The sequence below is a fragment of the Tupaia chinensis genome, unplaced genomic scaffold (genome assembly GCF_000334495.1).
Source record: "Tupaia chinensis unplaced genomic scaffold, TupChi_1.0 Scaffold000238_1, whole genome shotgun sequence".
In the NCBI taxonomy this organism is placed as follows: domain Eukaryota; kingdom Metazoa; phylum Chordata; class Mammalia; order Scandentia; family Tupaiidae; genus Tupaia; species Tupaia belangeri.
In genome coordinates, this window is record NW_006159716.1 from 2,302,391 (window position 1) to 2,319,739 (window position 17,349).

General features: G+C 48.2%; 2 protein-coding genes across 4 annotated transcripts in view; one reads left to right on the top strand and one right to left on the bottom strand.

Moving 5' to 3' along the window:
• Positions 1–7,288, bottom strand: part of BYSL (bystin like) — a 12,975-nt gene extending 5,687 nt beyond the window's left edge. Inside the window, exons 1-2 of the mRNA XM_006148578.3 lie at positions 6,868–7,288; positions 2,291–2,453 (exon numbers count right to left, since the gene is read on the bottom strand). Coding sequence (XP_006148640.1) covers positions 2,291–2,453; positions 6,868–7,141 — 437 coding nt within the window. The 5' untranslated portion in view covers positions 7,142–7,288. The remainder of the gene's footprint in view (positions 1–2,290; positions 2,454–6,867) is intronic.
• Positions 7,289–7,551: 263 nt separating this feature from the next.
• Positions 7,552–17,349, top strand: part of MED20 (mediator complex subunit 20) — a 17,672-nt gene continuing 7,874 nt past the window's right edge. The window contains exons 1-4 of one of the 3 annotated variants that reach the window (XM_014587849.2): positions 7,601–7,934; positions 10,836–10,990; positions 16,819–17,072; positions 17,215–17,297. In XM_014587849.2, the coding sequence (XP_014443335.2) occupies positions 7,822–7,934; positions 10,836–10,990; positions 16,819–17,072; positions 17,215–17,271 (579 nt within the window). In that variant the 5' untranslated portion in view covers positions 7,601–7,821 and the 3' untranslated portion in view covers positions 17,272–17,297. Of the gene's footprint in view, positions 7,935–10,835; positions 10,991–16,818; positions 17,073–17,214; positions 17,298–17,349 lie in introns of those variants that run through there. The other 2 variants (XM_014587850.2, XM_027771907.1) reach the window with 2 other exon arrangements.

A 17,349-nucleotide genomic window follows, 5' to 3' on the forward strand; every position in this document is an offset into this window, starting at 1 on the left:
CTCACCCCCCCAAGCACTGTACTCTATAATCTAATCAGTCTCCTTTCTCTCTCTCTCTCTCTCTCTCTCTCTCTCTCTCTCTCTCTTTTTAATTTGCCAGATGGCACATGAGCTCACCAGAGGGGAGAGGGAAAGGAACAGAAAGGAAGCACCTCCCGGTGGGGCCTGGTTGTGCCATAATCCCTTTCCCTCTGTCTCTAGCTCCTTCTGGGATTTCAGACATGCACAGGCCCCTGGCTTACTTCTTAAGCTGCTGGGTCCAGGACTCAAACTGTGCAGTTGGCCGTGTGGGATCTGGCCACTTACTGACTAGGCCACTTCTGTGACTTGTCAGGAAGCCCAGGTTGAACCGACAGTGATGTGTTCGGGCCCAACTTCCTTCTCTCTCAAGTGCAATTGAAAACCCAGACTCTGAAGGCCTCAGTGCCTGCCCTCCTACTCCCGGCAAACATCAAAGTCAACTGTGCAGGAGGCTTTTTCAGAGGAGAAGACGACTGTGTCTTTCCAGAAGAAAAATCCCCCACCTTTGCTCTGTGAGGCAGATAGCAGCCCGAAACCACAGACAGGTTGGGGCCTGCGCGGGCCTCACTAAGAACCTCTATCCTGAGAGCTGTCATCGCCTTGGAGTATGGCATAACAACGGTGTCTCCAGAGGCTGCTGGAGTGGACTCAAAACTGCTCCTGTCTTCCGGTGGCCTGTTCTAGGCCAGGCACCCAGCTTGGGAGTCATCTGTGCACTTACGGCCGGCGCTTTCATTCCCCTTATGCTGACAGGGGGCTGAGACTCAGGTCAAAAACACACTCATGGTCTCGCGGCTGCTGAGTGGGGAAGGGGTGAGACTCAGCCCTTTCAGGTCCCGAAGTTCCGTCACTACATGATGTACTTGAATGTGCTCCTAACTAACTGCCCCACGACTGCCACGTTCATGTGGATCGGAGCCTGTTTCCTGGAGACGCTGGCTCTCGTTCCTTGAGACTGCCAGGAGACCCTACTTCTAGTGGCACAGAGCTTCCGTTCACTGCAAGCAGGAAAACCTTCCTGAGTTTGTCGGGTTATCTGCAGAGGGGATCTGGGCACTGGGTGGGAACCTGAGAGGCTCTGTGCAGGGGCGAGCACAAAAGCACGCCCTTTGTGACCCCTCTCCCAGCTGTTAAGTATCGAACAGGGAGACGGGCTCATTTCTTCATTCTGCACACACACGTATCTTGCTGCAGAGCCGGGCATTCAGGCTCACTGTTTTTTTTTTTTTTTTTCTCTAGTATAATTAGCAATGAGATGCATTAACCCACAACAGTCTGAAGGACCAAGGATGACACCACGTAATATCACAGGATCAGAATGAACCGGAGGGCCCGTACCCTAGATTCCCCTCCCTCGGGCCAAATTCCATGGGCTCAGGAATGCGACCACAGGCAGCCTGAATGCCTACATGATTTGGAACTAACATTTAATAGAGACGGGGACATATTCGTGGTTCTAACTGAAGGTGATGTTGCCCCCCCAGGGGTATCTGGTGATGCTGGGAGTCACTTAGTCATTAACTAGAAGGTAGGTCACTAGTGGTATCCCCCAGAGGGCAGAGATCAGAGAGATCTGCTAATACCCTACATCACACGGACAAGTGTCACACACACACACACACACACACACACACACGAATGCCAGTAATGCCCAAACTGAAAAACCCTGGATTAAATGAAGTTTGGGGTATTCAAGAGACTTGTGGGGGAAAAAAAAAAAAACAAAAACCTCCAAAAAAAAAAAAAAAAACCCCAAAAAAACAAAACAAAAAAAAACACAGAGCTTCATACCAAAAAAAAAAAAAGCAGCAACAGGGTCAGGGGAGGGAGGCTACCTCTGCACGGGCTGGGACCATGTGGGAGGCCCGAGCTGGGATCCTGGGCCAACCTGCACAGGCTCGGCGTGATGGCACACACCTGTAGAGCTGGCCAACTGGGAGGTTGGCATGGATGGTCGCAACTGCAAAGCCCTGTCCAAAGCATCCACATTTCTCTCATTAAAAACACACGGAAAGGACCTGTAGCTGTGTCCTTGGGTGATCCAGGAAGTTCTAGAATTGGTGAACAGAAGCAGGAGGTGCCCTGCATATGGGTCATCCCCAGTCAGAACGACCCTGGGAGGATGGTCCAGTTTGTCAAGGGGGTGCACCGCAGGTGGCAATGCTTGGGCCCTTTCCAAAGGTGGGGAATGGAAAGTCGGCTGGGCAGGGCACTTGCTTCCCTGCAGGAACGTTCTACTAGACCTGAGATCCCCGACTCCCAGTCCTACCTGGCAGGAGGGTTCTTGTTCATGAACATCTCAATGGCACGCTCATCCTCGGGGTCCACGACCACCTCTGCGTGGTGGCCCACCCCTGTCATCGTGGCAGCCTTCTCCAGGGTGGGCCACTCCTCGTCCTCATCATCGGATCCATCCTGCGGCACTCCTGGACCTAGCAGGAGAGCAGATGGCCAAGCACGGCATGAGGGAGATCAGTCAGTAACTCAACTTTAACCGCCGGTGGTCCAGGCCTGACAGCAGACGCAGGAGGCACATGCTCTCTTCTTGTCTCCAGGGGCTTACACTTGTGTACAAATGCGCACATGAAACACTGAGAAAGCAGCGTGAACAAGTGACTTTAACACACCACACTCAGCTACGCAGCAGGAACTGCTCTCAACACTAGCCACGAGTTAACTGGGTGACCCTCTCACTGCCCCAGCAAGCAGGTATTATCTTTATTATATCCAGTTTTAGATGGGAATGCAGAAGCACAGGAAAGTAACTTGCGTAAGACAGGTAATCTGGATCTAGACGACATTTGCAGTTTTACACATATGGGAGGACTTGATAACACTTCATACTGTGTGCTAGGGAGAAGGGAAGAGTATAGAGAAGGATAGCAGGAGAACAAACAGAGAGGCATGACATTACTGGGACAGAGAAAGGGTTCATTACCTGCTGATGGCAACATGGATAGTATTCTCTGGTCTGAGGAGTACTTTCATGTTAGGTAAATTTTCTTTACGAGCCAAATAATGTATGGTGACTGAATGTTTTTTTAAAAAAGAGAATAAATAATAATAATAATAATCTGGAAAAAAGAAAAGCTATTTGATGATGTGGATAGTAATGTTTTTGTTTTGACTGACATGCATGGTAATCATGCTGGCAAAAGAAATGCTATACACTTTAAATATATATGTGATTAACTGTAATATTAAAAAAAAATTAAAAATTAAAAAAAAAAAAAAAGTGTGGTAGAGGGGCCAGCAGGTGATGTAGTGGTTGAGGCCCTGGACTCCCATATGGCTGCCCATTGTTTAAGGCCCAGATCCAGTGGCTTGAAACCCACACCAGGTGCATGTGTGTGCATAACCAAAAATCCCAAGGAGAGAATGGAAAAGGGATGGCAGCATGACCACCCTACTTGGGGTGGAGAGGTGACTTCTCACTTTTTGTCTCTGTCTCCAGTGAGTGCACACATCGTGTAACAAAATTCTCTCTCTTAAAAAAAGCAAAGTGATAAAGAAAATATATATTTTAGGTACTTTCTTTCCTCTTTTTTTCCAGAGATGTTTTTGCTATTGGGTGTGTGCACTTGCCAGAGAGACAGAAAGTAAGAAATTATCCCCCATGGGGGATAGCCGCGCCTCAATCCCTTCTCCTCCAGTCTCCTCTCTGGATTTTGGGAACACACGCACATGCGCCTGGCCTGAGTTTTAAGCCACGGGCTCTGGGACTCAGACCGCAGTTGATTACATGGCAGTCCAGTGACGTAGGTACTTTGAAGACGAGTGCTAAGGAAGTTTATAGACTCTGGAGAAGCAGTCTAAGAGCAGGAGTATGTTCTAGACTTGGGTATCAACATTGGAAAAGGGGCTCAGTTATAAGAGTGGCTGTTGTGGCGCCAGCAGGTGGCATAGTGGTTAAAACACTGGACTTCCACATGGCCAATCATGGTTTGAATCCTGGACCCAGTAGCTTGAAAATCAAACCAGGCATGTGTGCATGCATGCCCAAAATTCTTAGAGGAGAATGGAGAAGGGATTGCAGAGTGGCCATCCCCCTGGGGAGTGATTTTTCACCCCCATGCCCCTCCCCCACCTCTGGTGAGCACTTGTACCCTCCAGCAAAAACCTCTTAGAAAAAAAAAAGTGGTTGTTATATATAGTAGCAAAAAATAGCCAGATGGAAAATCAGATATGGGGGTATTGAATGGCAGTGGAGTTCATATTTCAATCAAATAAGCATATGAATAGCTGATTTTTCAGGAGGCTACATTTGTCTGGGCATCTGGACAGAGGCCCACCTGGGAAGATGGACCCTCACGTGGCTGACTACGGCTTGATAATCAGGTACATGTGTGCCCCAAATTTGGAGAGGATAATAGAGAAGGGGTTGCAGCATGGCCATTCCTCCCGGGGGCTGATTTCTCACTTTTTCTCTCTCTGGCAAGCACACACGCCCTATGGTAAAAACCTAAAAAGGCAATGTGTGATTGAAGCTAAACACAGAGTGGGGGCAGGTATACCCCCACATGCCAACAACTCCCAAATCTGTGCTTATAAACAGATCCCCCTTTTCAGCTCCAAACACCTCAGTACAGCTGCTCTGGAATGACCCATTGACACCTCAAATTACACCTGTCATGGGCTGAACTCTTTCTCCGAGGTCCATACCACTCCCTGTGTTCCACACCTCAGTAAATGGCACCAGAGCCCACCCGATCCAAAACCTGGGCAGCAGTCCTGCCTCATCCCCTGCCCTCAGCCCCGACACCCAATTATAAAGTCCAATTTGATTCTACCTCATAGGCTATCTCTCAAATCCTTCCTATCTAAGCCTTGATCAACACTCTCTTGTCTCAACTAATCCAACAACCTGCTACTTGGTTCCCACGTTCCAACTCATTCCCACTCTGCAGCCAGAGTAATCTTGCAGAAACACACGTTTGATTTGTTCAGTCCTGTACTCAGCTTCCCAGTGCTGTTAGGATGGCTTTAAATCCTGGCGGTGGCCTCTAAACTTTTGGAGGCATGGCTCCTACCTCCTGCACCACCTTTCATTAATCCATTCACTCAGCAATCATCAAATACCTACTTACTGTATGTGAGGCACTGTTCCGGTGCTGGAAATGAATGGGTAAACGAGAAATAAACATTTTTGAGGAACTGTGTGGGTAACCCTACAGGTGTATCAGAACATACTAACCTAAGGCAGAACGAATGACCAGGATGAAGCCTGAAGTCCCATGTTTAAAGAATAACGAAGCCTATACAGTTGGAGTGGAGAGGTCTGACTGGCCAGAGGGGCAGATCACACAGGGTACGCAGACCTCTGGAATCTTCTAGCTGCAGTGTGGACTATGGCAGGGGGTTGGGCGGAGTCAGGACACTAATGAGGCTACTGTAATAACCCAGGTGAGAGATTACAGAGGACTACCAGGATGGTGTTCTAGGGTGGTAAAAAGTAGCTTGACTCTGGGTATACTTTGAAGGCACAGTTACCAGGATTTCCTGACAGTACTTACATGGAGAGAAGGAAGGAGAGGGGGAGAGAGAAGTCCAAGGTAACTCTCTTGAGTAAATGGAAGAGTATCATGCCACTGGGCCCAGCAGATGGCAGAGCAGTTACATTACTAGACTCCCACATGGCCAACCACAATGGGAGTCCCAGACCTGGTAGTTGAAGATCACAGCAGGTGCATGTGCGACTGTGCCCAAGATCCTGAGAGGAGAGTGGAAGAGAAGGGATTGCAGTGTGGCCATTCCCCCTGGGGGGGGGGTGACTGCTCACTTTTCCACTTTTCCTCTCACTGTCTCTGTCTCTCTGGAGTGCATGTGCCCTAGGGCAAAAATCCCTTTTTTTAAAAAAAAAAAAAGTTTCATGCTACTGAGTGAAGAAGATAGGGGCAGGTTTGGAGAGAAGTTCAGGATGTTTTGAGTTTTAAATTTTTAGATGTCTATTAGATTTCAACTTGGAGAAACCTAATAAACAGGTACATATAAGGGAGATTAGAGATAAAATATAAAGTTAAGAGCAGTCAGCAAATAGATGGCACTTAAACCATGAACCTTGATGACAGTACCCAAGGAGACAATGTACTGAAGAGAAGGGGACTGAGGACTGAACGCGGATGCACTTCAGTGAGAATCGACCAAAGAACGCCTGGCAGGGGAAGAAGAGACGTGGCAGTAAAACAGGAGTCTAACAGGAACCAATAGGATGCTGCAGCTAGGGGAGAGTACTCAAACGAGTGGAAGACTTTTAGGACCAAGAAGATGAAGTCTGAGAAATGAATTAAACAACTAAGAGGTCAACAACCTCCCCCTAGTGAGAAAATACTGAGTCTTTCCATTCATCGCTCCCTCTCTTTGACCTGGAGACAATCCCCCACTCCTGGGAGACACTCTCCCATTCGTTTTTCAGAATGTAGGTTAAAGATCATGCAATCTGGGCAGCCTAATCCCCAAGACCAATGCTACTATTACCAGAGACGATACTCTATCAGGGTATATTATTATTCGGTCTCTCCTGGACTAGACGATAAGGTAATGAGGGCAGGCACGTGTCTATTTCGTTTCTTTCTATAGCGACACTCCTAGCATAGTACAAAACTCGCAGTAGGCATTCCATGTTTACATAATCAAAGAATAAATGTTTAGTTAGAGCTTAGTGGCCTAATTCAGGGGTGTCTACAAACTACGAATGACATGGAGGGCTCGGCCTCCCATCACGTTAACCTCGGCAACAGTATAATGTGGACCCCTTTTTGGATTCCACTCTATTTCCCTTTCAGTACCTTTTGTCCGTCCGCCCGTCCCCCCGTAACACCTCGCCCCGCACCACTACCCCACGCTCACCGAGCCGCGTGGTGCGCTCCCGCGTCGTCGCGGGCCGGCTCCCAGTCCCATGCTCGGTCTCGAGCTCCTCCTGTTGCTGCCGCGCCTGCTGCAAAATCCGTCGGCTGAGCCGAGGCCCCACATACTCTTCCTCCTCCTCTCCGGTTCCGCGACCTCGCCGCTTCTCCCGGGCCCCTGCCCGCACAGCATCTCCGGCCAGGATCTGCTCGGCTAGGGGCGCATGTTTTTCTTTTTCTTGACCCCCGACCCCCCGGGCCGCCTTGATTTTGGGCATTTTTCTGGAAAAAGTTGCCGAGAAGGTCCACACGTGGGGACGGCATAAAGCTTAGAATGCGCTTGCGCAGTGAACGCCCAAGTTCCAAGCGTCCACGCACAGATCACAACGCCCCCCAGCGTTCGGAGGCCAGAAGTGCCACCAGCACAGCCCCACCTCCTTAAAGAGCTCGCGGGCTCGGTAGCAGGAGTTCCGAATGAATTCATTGTCTTTAACGCTGGCTTCTCTATGTGGTGGCAGTCCAAACCTCGCTGTAGTGGCTTCACGGATCGAGGCCTAGGGTGTCCGGCTAAGTGAGGATTTCAGAGCTGCACGCCTGGACGCTGTAGCCGGCCGATGACGTCACGGGAGGCGCCAGCGCGGGTGCCCAGCCACGCCCCCGTTCCCTGGGAGCGCGGCGACCGGGCGCTCTGGTTCTACGTATTCCGGACCGCGGCTGTGGGCGGAGCTTGCCTGGGGGTTCCGCCAACGCGAACCGTCTGAGGGCTCGGCGTTTCGGCTCTTCCTGCACCCTCCTGGCCCGACGTCATGGGAGTGACTTGGTAGGACAATAAGGGATTTCGTGGGCCGGGGGTTGGCGTCATGAGGGCTCTCGTGGCCTGGAGTGGTCAGGGTCAGAGAATCCGGATCAAAGTTAGCGGTCCCCCGGGAGCCGGGCAAGATGTCCTCGGGTGGTGTGGATGAGGAGACCTCGTGGGGTCCGCGGGTTGTCCGGGCCCGTATCCTCGGAGATGCGCCCGTTCCTCCTGGAAGGCGGCAGGGCAAAGGCTTTATCCCGGGAACCCTTTAACAGGTGCGTATTTCCTTCCCCCCACGTTTTTTTTTTTTTTAATTGTATATCTTTCTGCCCATGGGGCTGTAGTACTGTTTGGAGTGGCATCCCTGGTCTAGGGCCAGGCTAGAGGGGAGCAGAGGAATAGGCAAGTAGAAGACAATATATATATGCATTTTTAGGTTCTCTCCTGGCCCTCCCTACAACCACCAAATGCAGTTAGACCAACCTGTGTCTAATTGTGATTTGGCCAATTTAAGATTGAGCGTGGACAAGGTCGGGGTTCCAAGCACTTTTTCTCTTCAGGACAGTTTCCTGCTATGATTCCATGGTTGGTCTAGTGTCAATGGATTTATCTCCGAATATATCCTAAGTCTCACTTGGAAGAGAGGAAGGTGGCAGGGGGAAATATGGGCCCATTGCTTTCCCGGGATTAGGGATCAGCACTTTTTTTTTTTTTTTTGGTGGGGGTGTGATGTTTTTGCTATAGGGCCTGTGTGCTTGCCAGAAAGACAGAGACAGACAGCGAGAAATCACCCCCCAGGGGGGATGGCCACACCACCATCCCTTCTCCTCCATTCTCTCTGGCTGGCTTGAGTTTAAGCCACTGGGTCTGGGACTTGAACCTCGCTCAATCAAGAACGTGGGAGTCCAGCAACATAGCCATTGCCAACTGCTGGTCCCTAGGGATCAGCACTTTAAAACCTCTGGCGATTTGAGCATCTCTCCAGTGAGAGAGGCTTGGAGACCAGGATATCTGAAGTCTGTGGCTATTAACTTCACATGCAAACACACGTATGAAAAATACTTTTTCTCCTGGTAGTCCAGACTCTTGTGGGTTTCTCGGTGTACTCCTGTTTCCCACAGTTGACATTGAGCCCGCGAGCATAAGGTGGGCTGTGTGAGGGATGGATATGGGGAACTCAGAGGCTTAGAGCCCTGGAGGCCCCCATTCTTCCAATAGAGAGGGCAGCTGGAGGAAAAAGGCTTGGTCTGTTGGCGTTCTTACCGTTTTCAGAATCCTATGACTTCTGTCTCTTAGCATCAGTTTAGATATTCTCATATACTTTAAAATAAGGCACATCATCAGCATTGTTTTTCAGTGCTTTTTTGATAGAGTAGTGACTTTAATTACTTACTTGCCAGAGGGCATGTGCACTTGCCAGATAGAAATGGTATGGTGGTTAGGGTGCTGGACTTTTATGTGATTGAATGTGGTTCAAGTCCCAGTGCAGAGAAAATCATCCCAGGTACAGATGTGCCAAAATCCCAAGAGGAGGGTGGAGAAGGGATTTTGACCTGGCCATCCACCCTGGGGGGTGATTTCTCACTTTCTCTCTGTCTCTTTCTGGGTATGTGCCCTATGGCAAAAACTACAAATAAAATATACTAAAATAAAAATAGAGTTGTAAAAATATACCAATTCCAGGGCAGGCCTCATAGTGCAGTGCTTAAGCCCTGTGCCTAGGGAGCTGGATCCCATGTGGCAACCACAGTTTGAGTCCCAGCCTAGGTGGCTTGAAAAACACACTTGGTGAGTGTACACCAGTATCCTGGGAGGATGGAGAAAATGAGGGGAGAAGGACTGTAATGTGACCATACCCCATTGGGGAGTGCCTTTTCTCTCTGGTGAATGCACATGCCCTCTGGGAATTAAAAGTTAAAACAAACGAACAAACAAGAAGACTTACTAATCCCAGATTGAGCCTTTATCCTTGATATATTCAGAACAGAAAGAATTGTAAAAGGAACCCCCTCCCCTACCCTCTCCCCCCTTTTTTTAAGACAGAGATTTTTCCTATACAGCCCATGTGCTCACTGGAGAGACAGAGACAGAAACAAAGTGAGAAATCACCACCCGAAGGGGATGGCCATACCGCATTCCCTTCTCTTCTGTTCTTCTCTTGGGATCTTGGGCATGTACACACATGCACTTGGCATGAGTTTTAAGCCACTGAGTCTGGGACTTGATCCGTGGTCAATTAGAGGAAATTTAGCAATGTAACCATTACGCCATCTGCTGGTTTCAGGAATTCCCCCCCCCTTTTTAAACTGTATTTATTTATTTACTTATTTTGATCAGAGAGGGACTGAGTGAGGCGGAGAGGGGGAGAGAGAGAGAAAGTGAGAAAGCAAGCTGCCAGGTCTGGGACTCGAACTGCTGTTGGCCATGTGGGAATCTAGTGCCCTTAACCACCATGCCATCTTCTGGGTCCAGAATCCCCTTTGAAAACGTATTTATTTCTTCAGAGAGAGGGAGAAAGAGACAGATATAACACTCCCACATGGGCTTCATGCTGCTGTCAACCCTCAGTATGCACCTGTACACTCAGGGAGGTCTCCAGACTTGGACCAGGAACCTTCCCATATGGGATTGCATCACAGAGCATTGTTATTTTGTTTGTTTGTTTGTTCGTTTGTTTTGAGAAAGAGTTTTGCTATAGGGTGTGTGTGCTTGCCAGAAAGACAAGACAGAAAGCAAGACATCACCCCCCACGGGGATGGCCACACTGGGAAGATATCCATTACACTAACTGCTGGTCCCAGAGCATTGTGTTTTACTGCTGTTCCACCATCTCATCCCACACAATGAGTGCCTTTCCTGTGGTATGGCTCAGTGTTATTGAATGCCCACTTTGTGTGCCACCTAGACTCTTCACCTCAATGTTGGCACACATGCCATGCTTGGGAAATGCTGGGGTGATAGGAAATTCATTGTCCTGGCATGAGAATCCAGAGACCTGTGCTCTAGTTCTTGGAGGAGCTCTCAGGGACTGCGGCCACTGTTGAAGGGGTCAGGTGTTCTCTAGGGTACCTCCTGGCCCTGCTGGCTGTGATTCTGTAGAAGAGCCAGTGACGCAGTGTGTGTGTGTGTGTGTGTGTGTGTCTCAGGGGCTGATGATATGGTGCTCTCCTTTCCAGTGTGTCCCAGATGCCTGTGGCTGAGGGCAAGAGTGTCCAGCAGACTGTGGAACTCCTTACCCGGAAGTTGGAGCTACTTGGGGCAGAGAAGGAAGGAACATTTTGTGTGGACTGCGAGACTTACCACACAGCTGCCTCTACCCTTGGTAGCCAAGGTTAGTGAAATGGGTCCAGGATGTTTGGAACCTGGTTTGGAGTTAATGGACATTCATATGCATTGAAGTCTTCCTGCTTTTCTGTTAAAGGTGGTATTTCGTTTTTTAAGTAATTTTTCCCCCCACAAGTATGCATATGAGTATGAGAGAGAGAGAAGGAGATGGGCACCCTCCGTCCTCCGCAGGGTCTGGTTATGCCATGATTCTCCTTCCTCCTGTCCTTCAGCCTGTCTTATTTCAGGCTGTCTAGGCTAGGGAATTTGAACTGTGGTGGCCATGTGGGACATAGCTTTTCTTTAGTGGTGCATTACTGCTGAATCTCAGAGCTGGCCCATGTGCAGTTTGCACTCTTTTTTAAAAAAAAAAAAAAAATTTGCCAGAGAGAGAGTGAAAGAAGAAAAGTGAAAAAGCATGCCCCTGTGGAGAATGGTCACACTGTAGTCCCTTCTCCATTTCTCCCTCCTTTTGGGATTTTGGGCACATATGCACATAGCATGGTTTTCAAGCCCCCAGTCCAAGACTGGAACCATGCAGTTGGCCATATGGGATCTAGCTGCCTTAACCCCCATGCCACGGACTGGCCCCAGTTTGAGTTGTTAAAGCAGTGTATCTGAGAGGATTGGTCACTGATTAAACACGTCACAATATCCTGGATTGTTACCTTGTTAGAGGTGTTATTTCCTGGCCCTGCTTCCTGCTTAATTGACTGGTCTGGTAGTCTTCGTACTCTGCCTTTTAATGAGCTCTCCCATAATCCTTATACAATCAATCTGAAGTTTGAGAACTACTTATTTTAGGCCTAGAAGTCTTTGTACCTGTGTCTTTCAGAGCCATAGAGCTTCTGGAATGTTCTGCATCAAGATTTCCTATTGTGGCATGGCCATCCCCTCTGGGGGATGACTTTTCTCTGTCTCTCTGTCTCTCTCTGTCTTTCTGGCGAGCGCACGTGCCCTATAGCAAAAACCTCTCCAAAAAAAAAAAAAAGAGTTAATGGAGGGGCTGGCAGATGGTGTGGCTGTTGAGGTGCTGGACTCCCTTATGGCAGACCATGGTTCAAGTCCTGGAGCTGGTGGCTTTCTCTCTCTCTCTCTCTCTCTCTCTCTCTCGTCAAATTAAAAATATATGTTATAACAATAGTTTCTCTCTCTGTGTCTCTCTCTGGCCAAAGTGAAGACTAATGATGGTACATGAAATTAAATAAATAATTGCTTAAAAAGGAGTTAATGGATAGGGAATAGATGGAGGAGCAGTGGTAGAATGTGAAGCTCTGAGAAGCAGTCTGACATGGGAAGGTTCCCTGTTCAAGTCTGGAAACCTCCTATGCCAGCCACACGCTAGTCCACGATCAGGGCTGGCTGAAGGCTCAGGGTGTTAGGACCCTGTTAGGAGTGCTGCCTCTCGCTCTCTCTTGCTCACTCATGGAAGAAATTAAAAAAAAAAAAAATTTTAAGGTTTGCCATAGGGCGCATGTGCTCACTGAAGAGAGACAGAGAGAAGAAAAAAAATCATCTCCCAGGGCAGATGGCAACACCACAATCCCTTGTCTTCCATTTTCCTTTCAGGATTTTGGGCATGTACATGCACATGCCCACAGTGATTTTCAAACTGCCAGATCCAGGATCAAACAGTGGTTGAACATGTGCCTTAAGCACCAGTGCCTTAAAACACCATGCAAACTGCTTGCCCCAGAAATAAATCATCTTTTTTTTTTAAACATTGTTCTTTGTGTTTTTTTTTTTTTTTTTGAGAGATTTTCACTGTAGGGCGCGTGCGCTCGCCAGACAGACACAGAGAGACATAGAGACAGAAAGCAAGAAATCACCCCCCAGGGGGGATGGTCACGCCGCAATCCCTTCTCCTCCATTCTCCTCTCGGGATCTTGGGCACGCACGCACACGTGCCCAGCGTGAGTTTTAAGCCACCGGGTCCGGGACACAAACCGCGGTCGACTACGTGGGAGTCCAGCGACATAGCCATTACGCTAACTGCTGGTTCCCTGTTTTATTATTTTTTTTGAAGAATTATTTTCTTTAATATTATTTATTTATTTTAGCTTGACCAGGTAGGGACAGTGAATGAGAGAGAGAGAGAGAGAGAGAGAAAGTGAGAAAGCAAGCTGCCAGATCTGGGACTCAAACCATGGTTGACCATGTGGTAGTCCACTGCCCTTAACCACCATGCCACCTGCCAGCACCCCCAGAAATAAATCTTTAAAAAAATGATTTTTTAAAGAGTTAATGGAAGATTGCCAGAGGAAGACCCCCAGAGGAGGGTCATCAGGGAGGCCTTGCCAGCACCCAGCTCCTGGTAGCCCCAGGGTAGGGCTAGGCTGGGGCCCACCCGCTTCCCCAGCTATTTTATGTTTGTAATTAACTGTTAAAATAAAGTCATTATTTAAGTCAAAAAAAAAAAAAGAGTTAATGGAAGATTGCCATAATCCCAAATATTACTTACTTTAATCATTCTCAACATTTCAAGGGTTTAAGAGACATATGAATAGAGGACTTTGGTCTTTCACAAGATGAGCTAGGAACTTCTTAAATTGTTTAACTTTATGTATTGTTATTAATTTTTATTTGCTATATAGGGCACATGTGCTTGCCAGAAAGAAAGGAGAAAGAGAGGAGAGGGAGGGAGGAAGAGAGAGAGAAAGTAGGAAAATGAAAAAGCAAGCTGCCCAGTGTGGGACTCAGACTGCAGACAGCCATGAGAGAGTTCAGTGCCCTAACCACACTACCTGCTGGCCCTGAAATAAAAACTTTTTAAAAGAAGATCAAAAGATGATGCCAGCAGGTGGCATGGTGGTTAAAGCGGCTAGATCACATGGTCAACTGCATAGTTCGAGTCCCAGATCCAGCAGCTTGAAAAACACTCCTGGTGTACGTGTGTGCATGCCCAAAGCCCCAAAAGAAGAATGGAGGAGAGGTGATCATGGTGTCACCATCTCCCCTGGGGGCCCTCTCTCTCTCTCCACTGAATACATGAGCCCTATAGCTAAAATAAAATACAAAGAAGATCAAAAGATCACAAAATAAAACAAAAGTGATTACTCAAAAAAGACTAGACATCTTTGGGAAGGAAGGAAAAACTTCAGAATAGGACGAGATCAAAGTGAGAAAGAACAGAAAAAACTTTCATGGGAAAAAATATGACTTGAACTGGGATATGAAGAAAGGGTAGGAATCAGTGACAGAGACAAAGATGACATTCCAGGGCAGGGATAGAGTGGAGCAATAGAAAAGAAAGAAGATGGCAGGGACATGTGGCTTCCCCATGTGGGCCTGCATCCTGCTGTCACTTCCTGAACAGAGCAGGCTCTGCACAGAACCTCCAGTCTCCATCCTCCTGCCTGCTTGTGCTTTTCTGAGTCCAGTTCCAAACTGCTCAACCTTCAAAAATAGGCCACCTACTGCTGATTTCCTTTTTTAAAGAATTATTTTTATTTTAATTTTTTATTTATTATTATTATTGGTATTGTTATTTTCCAATTTTACAAAAGAGAGACAGAGAAGGAAGGTGAGAAAGGAAGCCACCAGGTCCAGGACTCGAACCATGGTTGACCATGTGGAAGCCATTACACTAATTGCTGGTCCCTTCATTAACTCTTATACTATATGAGAGAGGAATGTTGCTTTCCATTTTTTACCTTCCCCATTTCCTTGCTGAATGTATGTAGCTAAATAAATATATGTTCTTTTTGCAAAAAACCTGTAGAAAGAAAAGTCATTTCTGAGAGCTTGGAAGATGGATGAGCTAGGTCTCGAAGCCAGACTTTCCAATCCCAGATCCTGAGTTCTTTCTGTGATAGTGTGTTGCTTGCTTCCTCAGTTGTCTAGACTTACAATTCTCCAAGGCTTCAGGCTAGCCAGTGATGTGGTGGTTCAGGTGGCTGGATCCCACATGGTCAACTGCACAGTTTGAGTCCCAGACCCAGCGGCTTGAGAAAGACACCAGGCACATGTACATGCATGCTTCAAATTCCAAAAGGAAGGAGAAACGAAGAAGGAATGGTGGCATAACTAGTCCCCATGGTGATTGCTTTCTTACTTTCCCTCTCTTTCTCTTGTCTCCTTCCCCTAAGCGCATGCGCCTCCTGGCAAATTAAACAAACAAAAAGAATTCTCCAAGGCTTACCCATTGCCTTCATTTTGAAGTCCAGACTTCTTGCCTTTTTTTTTTTTTTTTTTCCCCTAAAGGGTTTTTGACACAGGGCTCATGGACTCACTGGAGAGAGACAGAGCATGAAGGGGATGACCATGCAGCAATCCCTTCATTCTCCTCTTGGGATTTTGGATATGGGGATTTTGGATATGCATGTACATTTCTGGTGGGATTTTCAGGCTGCTGGGTCTGGGACTCAAACAGTGGTCGGCTGGGAACCAGCAGTTAGTGTAATGGCTAAGTCGCTGGACTCCCACGTAGTCGACCGCGGTTTGTGTCTCAGACCCAGTGGCTTAAAACTCATGCTGGGTGCGTGTGCGTATGTGCCCAAGATCCCGAGAGGAGAAGGGATTGCGGCGTGACCATCCCCCCTGGGGAGTGATTTCTCGCTTTCTGTCTCTGTGTCTCTCTCTGTCTGTCTGGCAAGCGTACGCACCCTATAGCGAAAAACCTCTCCAAAAAAAAAACAAAATCAAAAACAGTGGTCGGCTATGTGGGCGTTCAGCACCTTAACCACCATGCCATCCTCCGGCTCCTAGACGTCAAGACATCTTAAAGCCAGATGTAAAAGACCTACCATGGCTTGGTTCTGGCCTCCCTTTCTACCTTTGATATTCCCATGCTTAGATTTTCCCCTTGGGGCTAATTCTGGCAGAGCATTTCCTAGGAGGCAAGCTTGGTAGGGGTGGACAGAAGTGATCGGCTCCTTTGATATTCCCAAATGCTGTTACTTCTGTTTTGCTTACTGTGTAATACATGGTAATATTACAAAAGATTACACATATAGGTGCCTGTGAACTATTCATCATCAAATTAAGTGCGCATCTGTGAGCCCACCATTCAGCTTAAGAATTAAACCAATTATCAACCCTGCCAGTGTTCCCTGTGTGCCCCTTACCTTTTTCTATAGAGTGAGCTGGCTTTTATTTATTTATTTATTTTTTGGAGAGGTTTTCGCTATAGGGCACATGCACTCGCCAGACAGACAGAGAGAGACAGAGACAGAAAGTGAGAAATCACCCCCAGAGAGAATGGCCACACCACAGTCTCTTCTCCTCCATTCTCCTCTCGGGATCTTGGGCATGCACGCACACGCGCCCGGCGTGAGTTTTAAGCCACCGGGTCCGGGACGTGAACCGTGGTTGACTACGTGGGAGTCCAGCGACATAGCCATTACGCTAACTGCTGGTTCCCGGTTTTATTTTTGAGAGAGATTTTCACTATAGGACACGTGCACTCGCTGGAGAGACAGAGAGAGATAAGAGAGACAGAAAGTGAGAAATCACCCCCAGAGAGAATGGCCACACCACAGTCTCTTCTCCTCCATTCTCCTCTCAGGATTCTGGGCATGCATGCACATGTGCCCAGTATGAGTTTGAAGCCACCAGGTCCAGGACTTAAACCATGGTCGGCCATGTGGGAGTCTGGCAATGTAACCACTATGCCATCTGCTGGTCCCAGGGTGGGTTTTAACAAGCATGCCTCCTTGCCTGCTGCTCCTCTCCTTACCTCCCTAAGAGAGGCTGTCAGTGCAGGGACTCCCCTTGGCTTCATACAAGACTGGATAGGTGGCCAGAGTGCCGTCTGGCCTTGTTCCACTCACTTGACTCTGTTCTGGGGTCCCTGACAGAAGTCCTGATGATGAGCTGGCTCTGGGTGCCTTTCAGGTCAGGCCGGGAAGCTGATGTATGTGATGCACAACTCAGAATACCCACTGAGCTGTTTCGCCCTCTTTGAGAGCGGCCCCTGCCTTATTGCTGACACCAACTTCGATGTCCTCATGGTGAAGCTCAAAGGCTTCTTCCAGAGTGCCAAAGCCAGCAAGATTGAGACCCGAGGCACCCGTTACCAGTACTGTGACTTCCTGGTGAAGGTGGGCACCGTCACAATGGGGCCCAGTGCCCGGGGCATCTCTGTGGAGGTAAGACCTTGGTAAAATGCAAACTGGATGTGTGAGGGCTCTGAAGATTCCCAGTCCTCTCACTTCCAATGCCTACCACATCCTTGACTCCTGAGCAGCTGTGCTTCTTCTTTAATCTTTTACTCTTTCTTTAATCATTCAGGGAGTCCAGCCCAGGATGCAAAGTGGAAAGCTGGGTTCTCAGTGGTGGAAAGTTTAGGAAGGCTGGCTTACTGGAGAAGAGAAGGGATAGTCAAAGAAGAGAGGGGAATTTGATGTGTAGAGAACAGTTGATTAT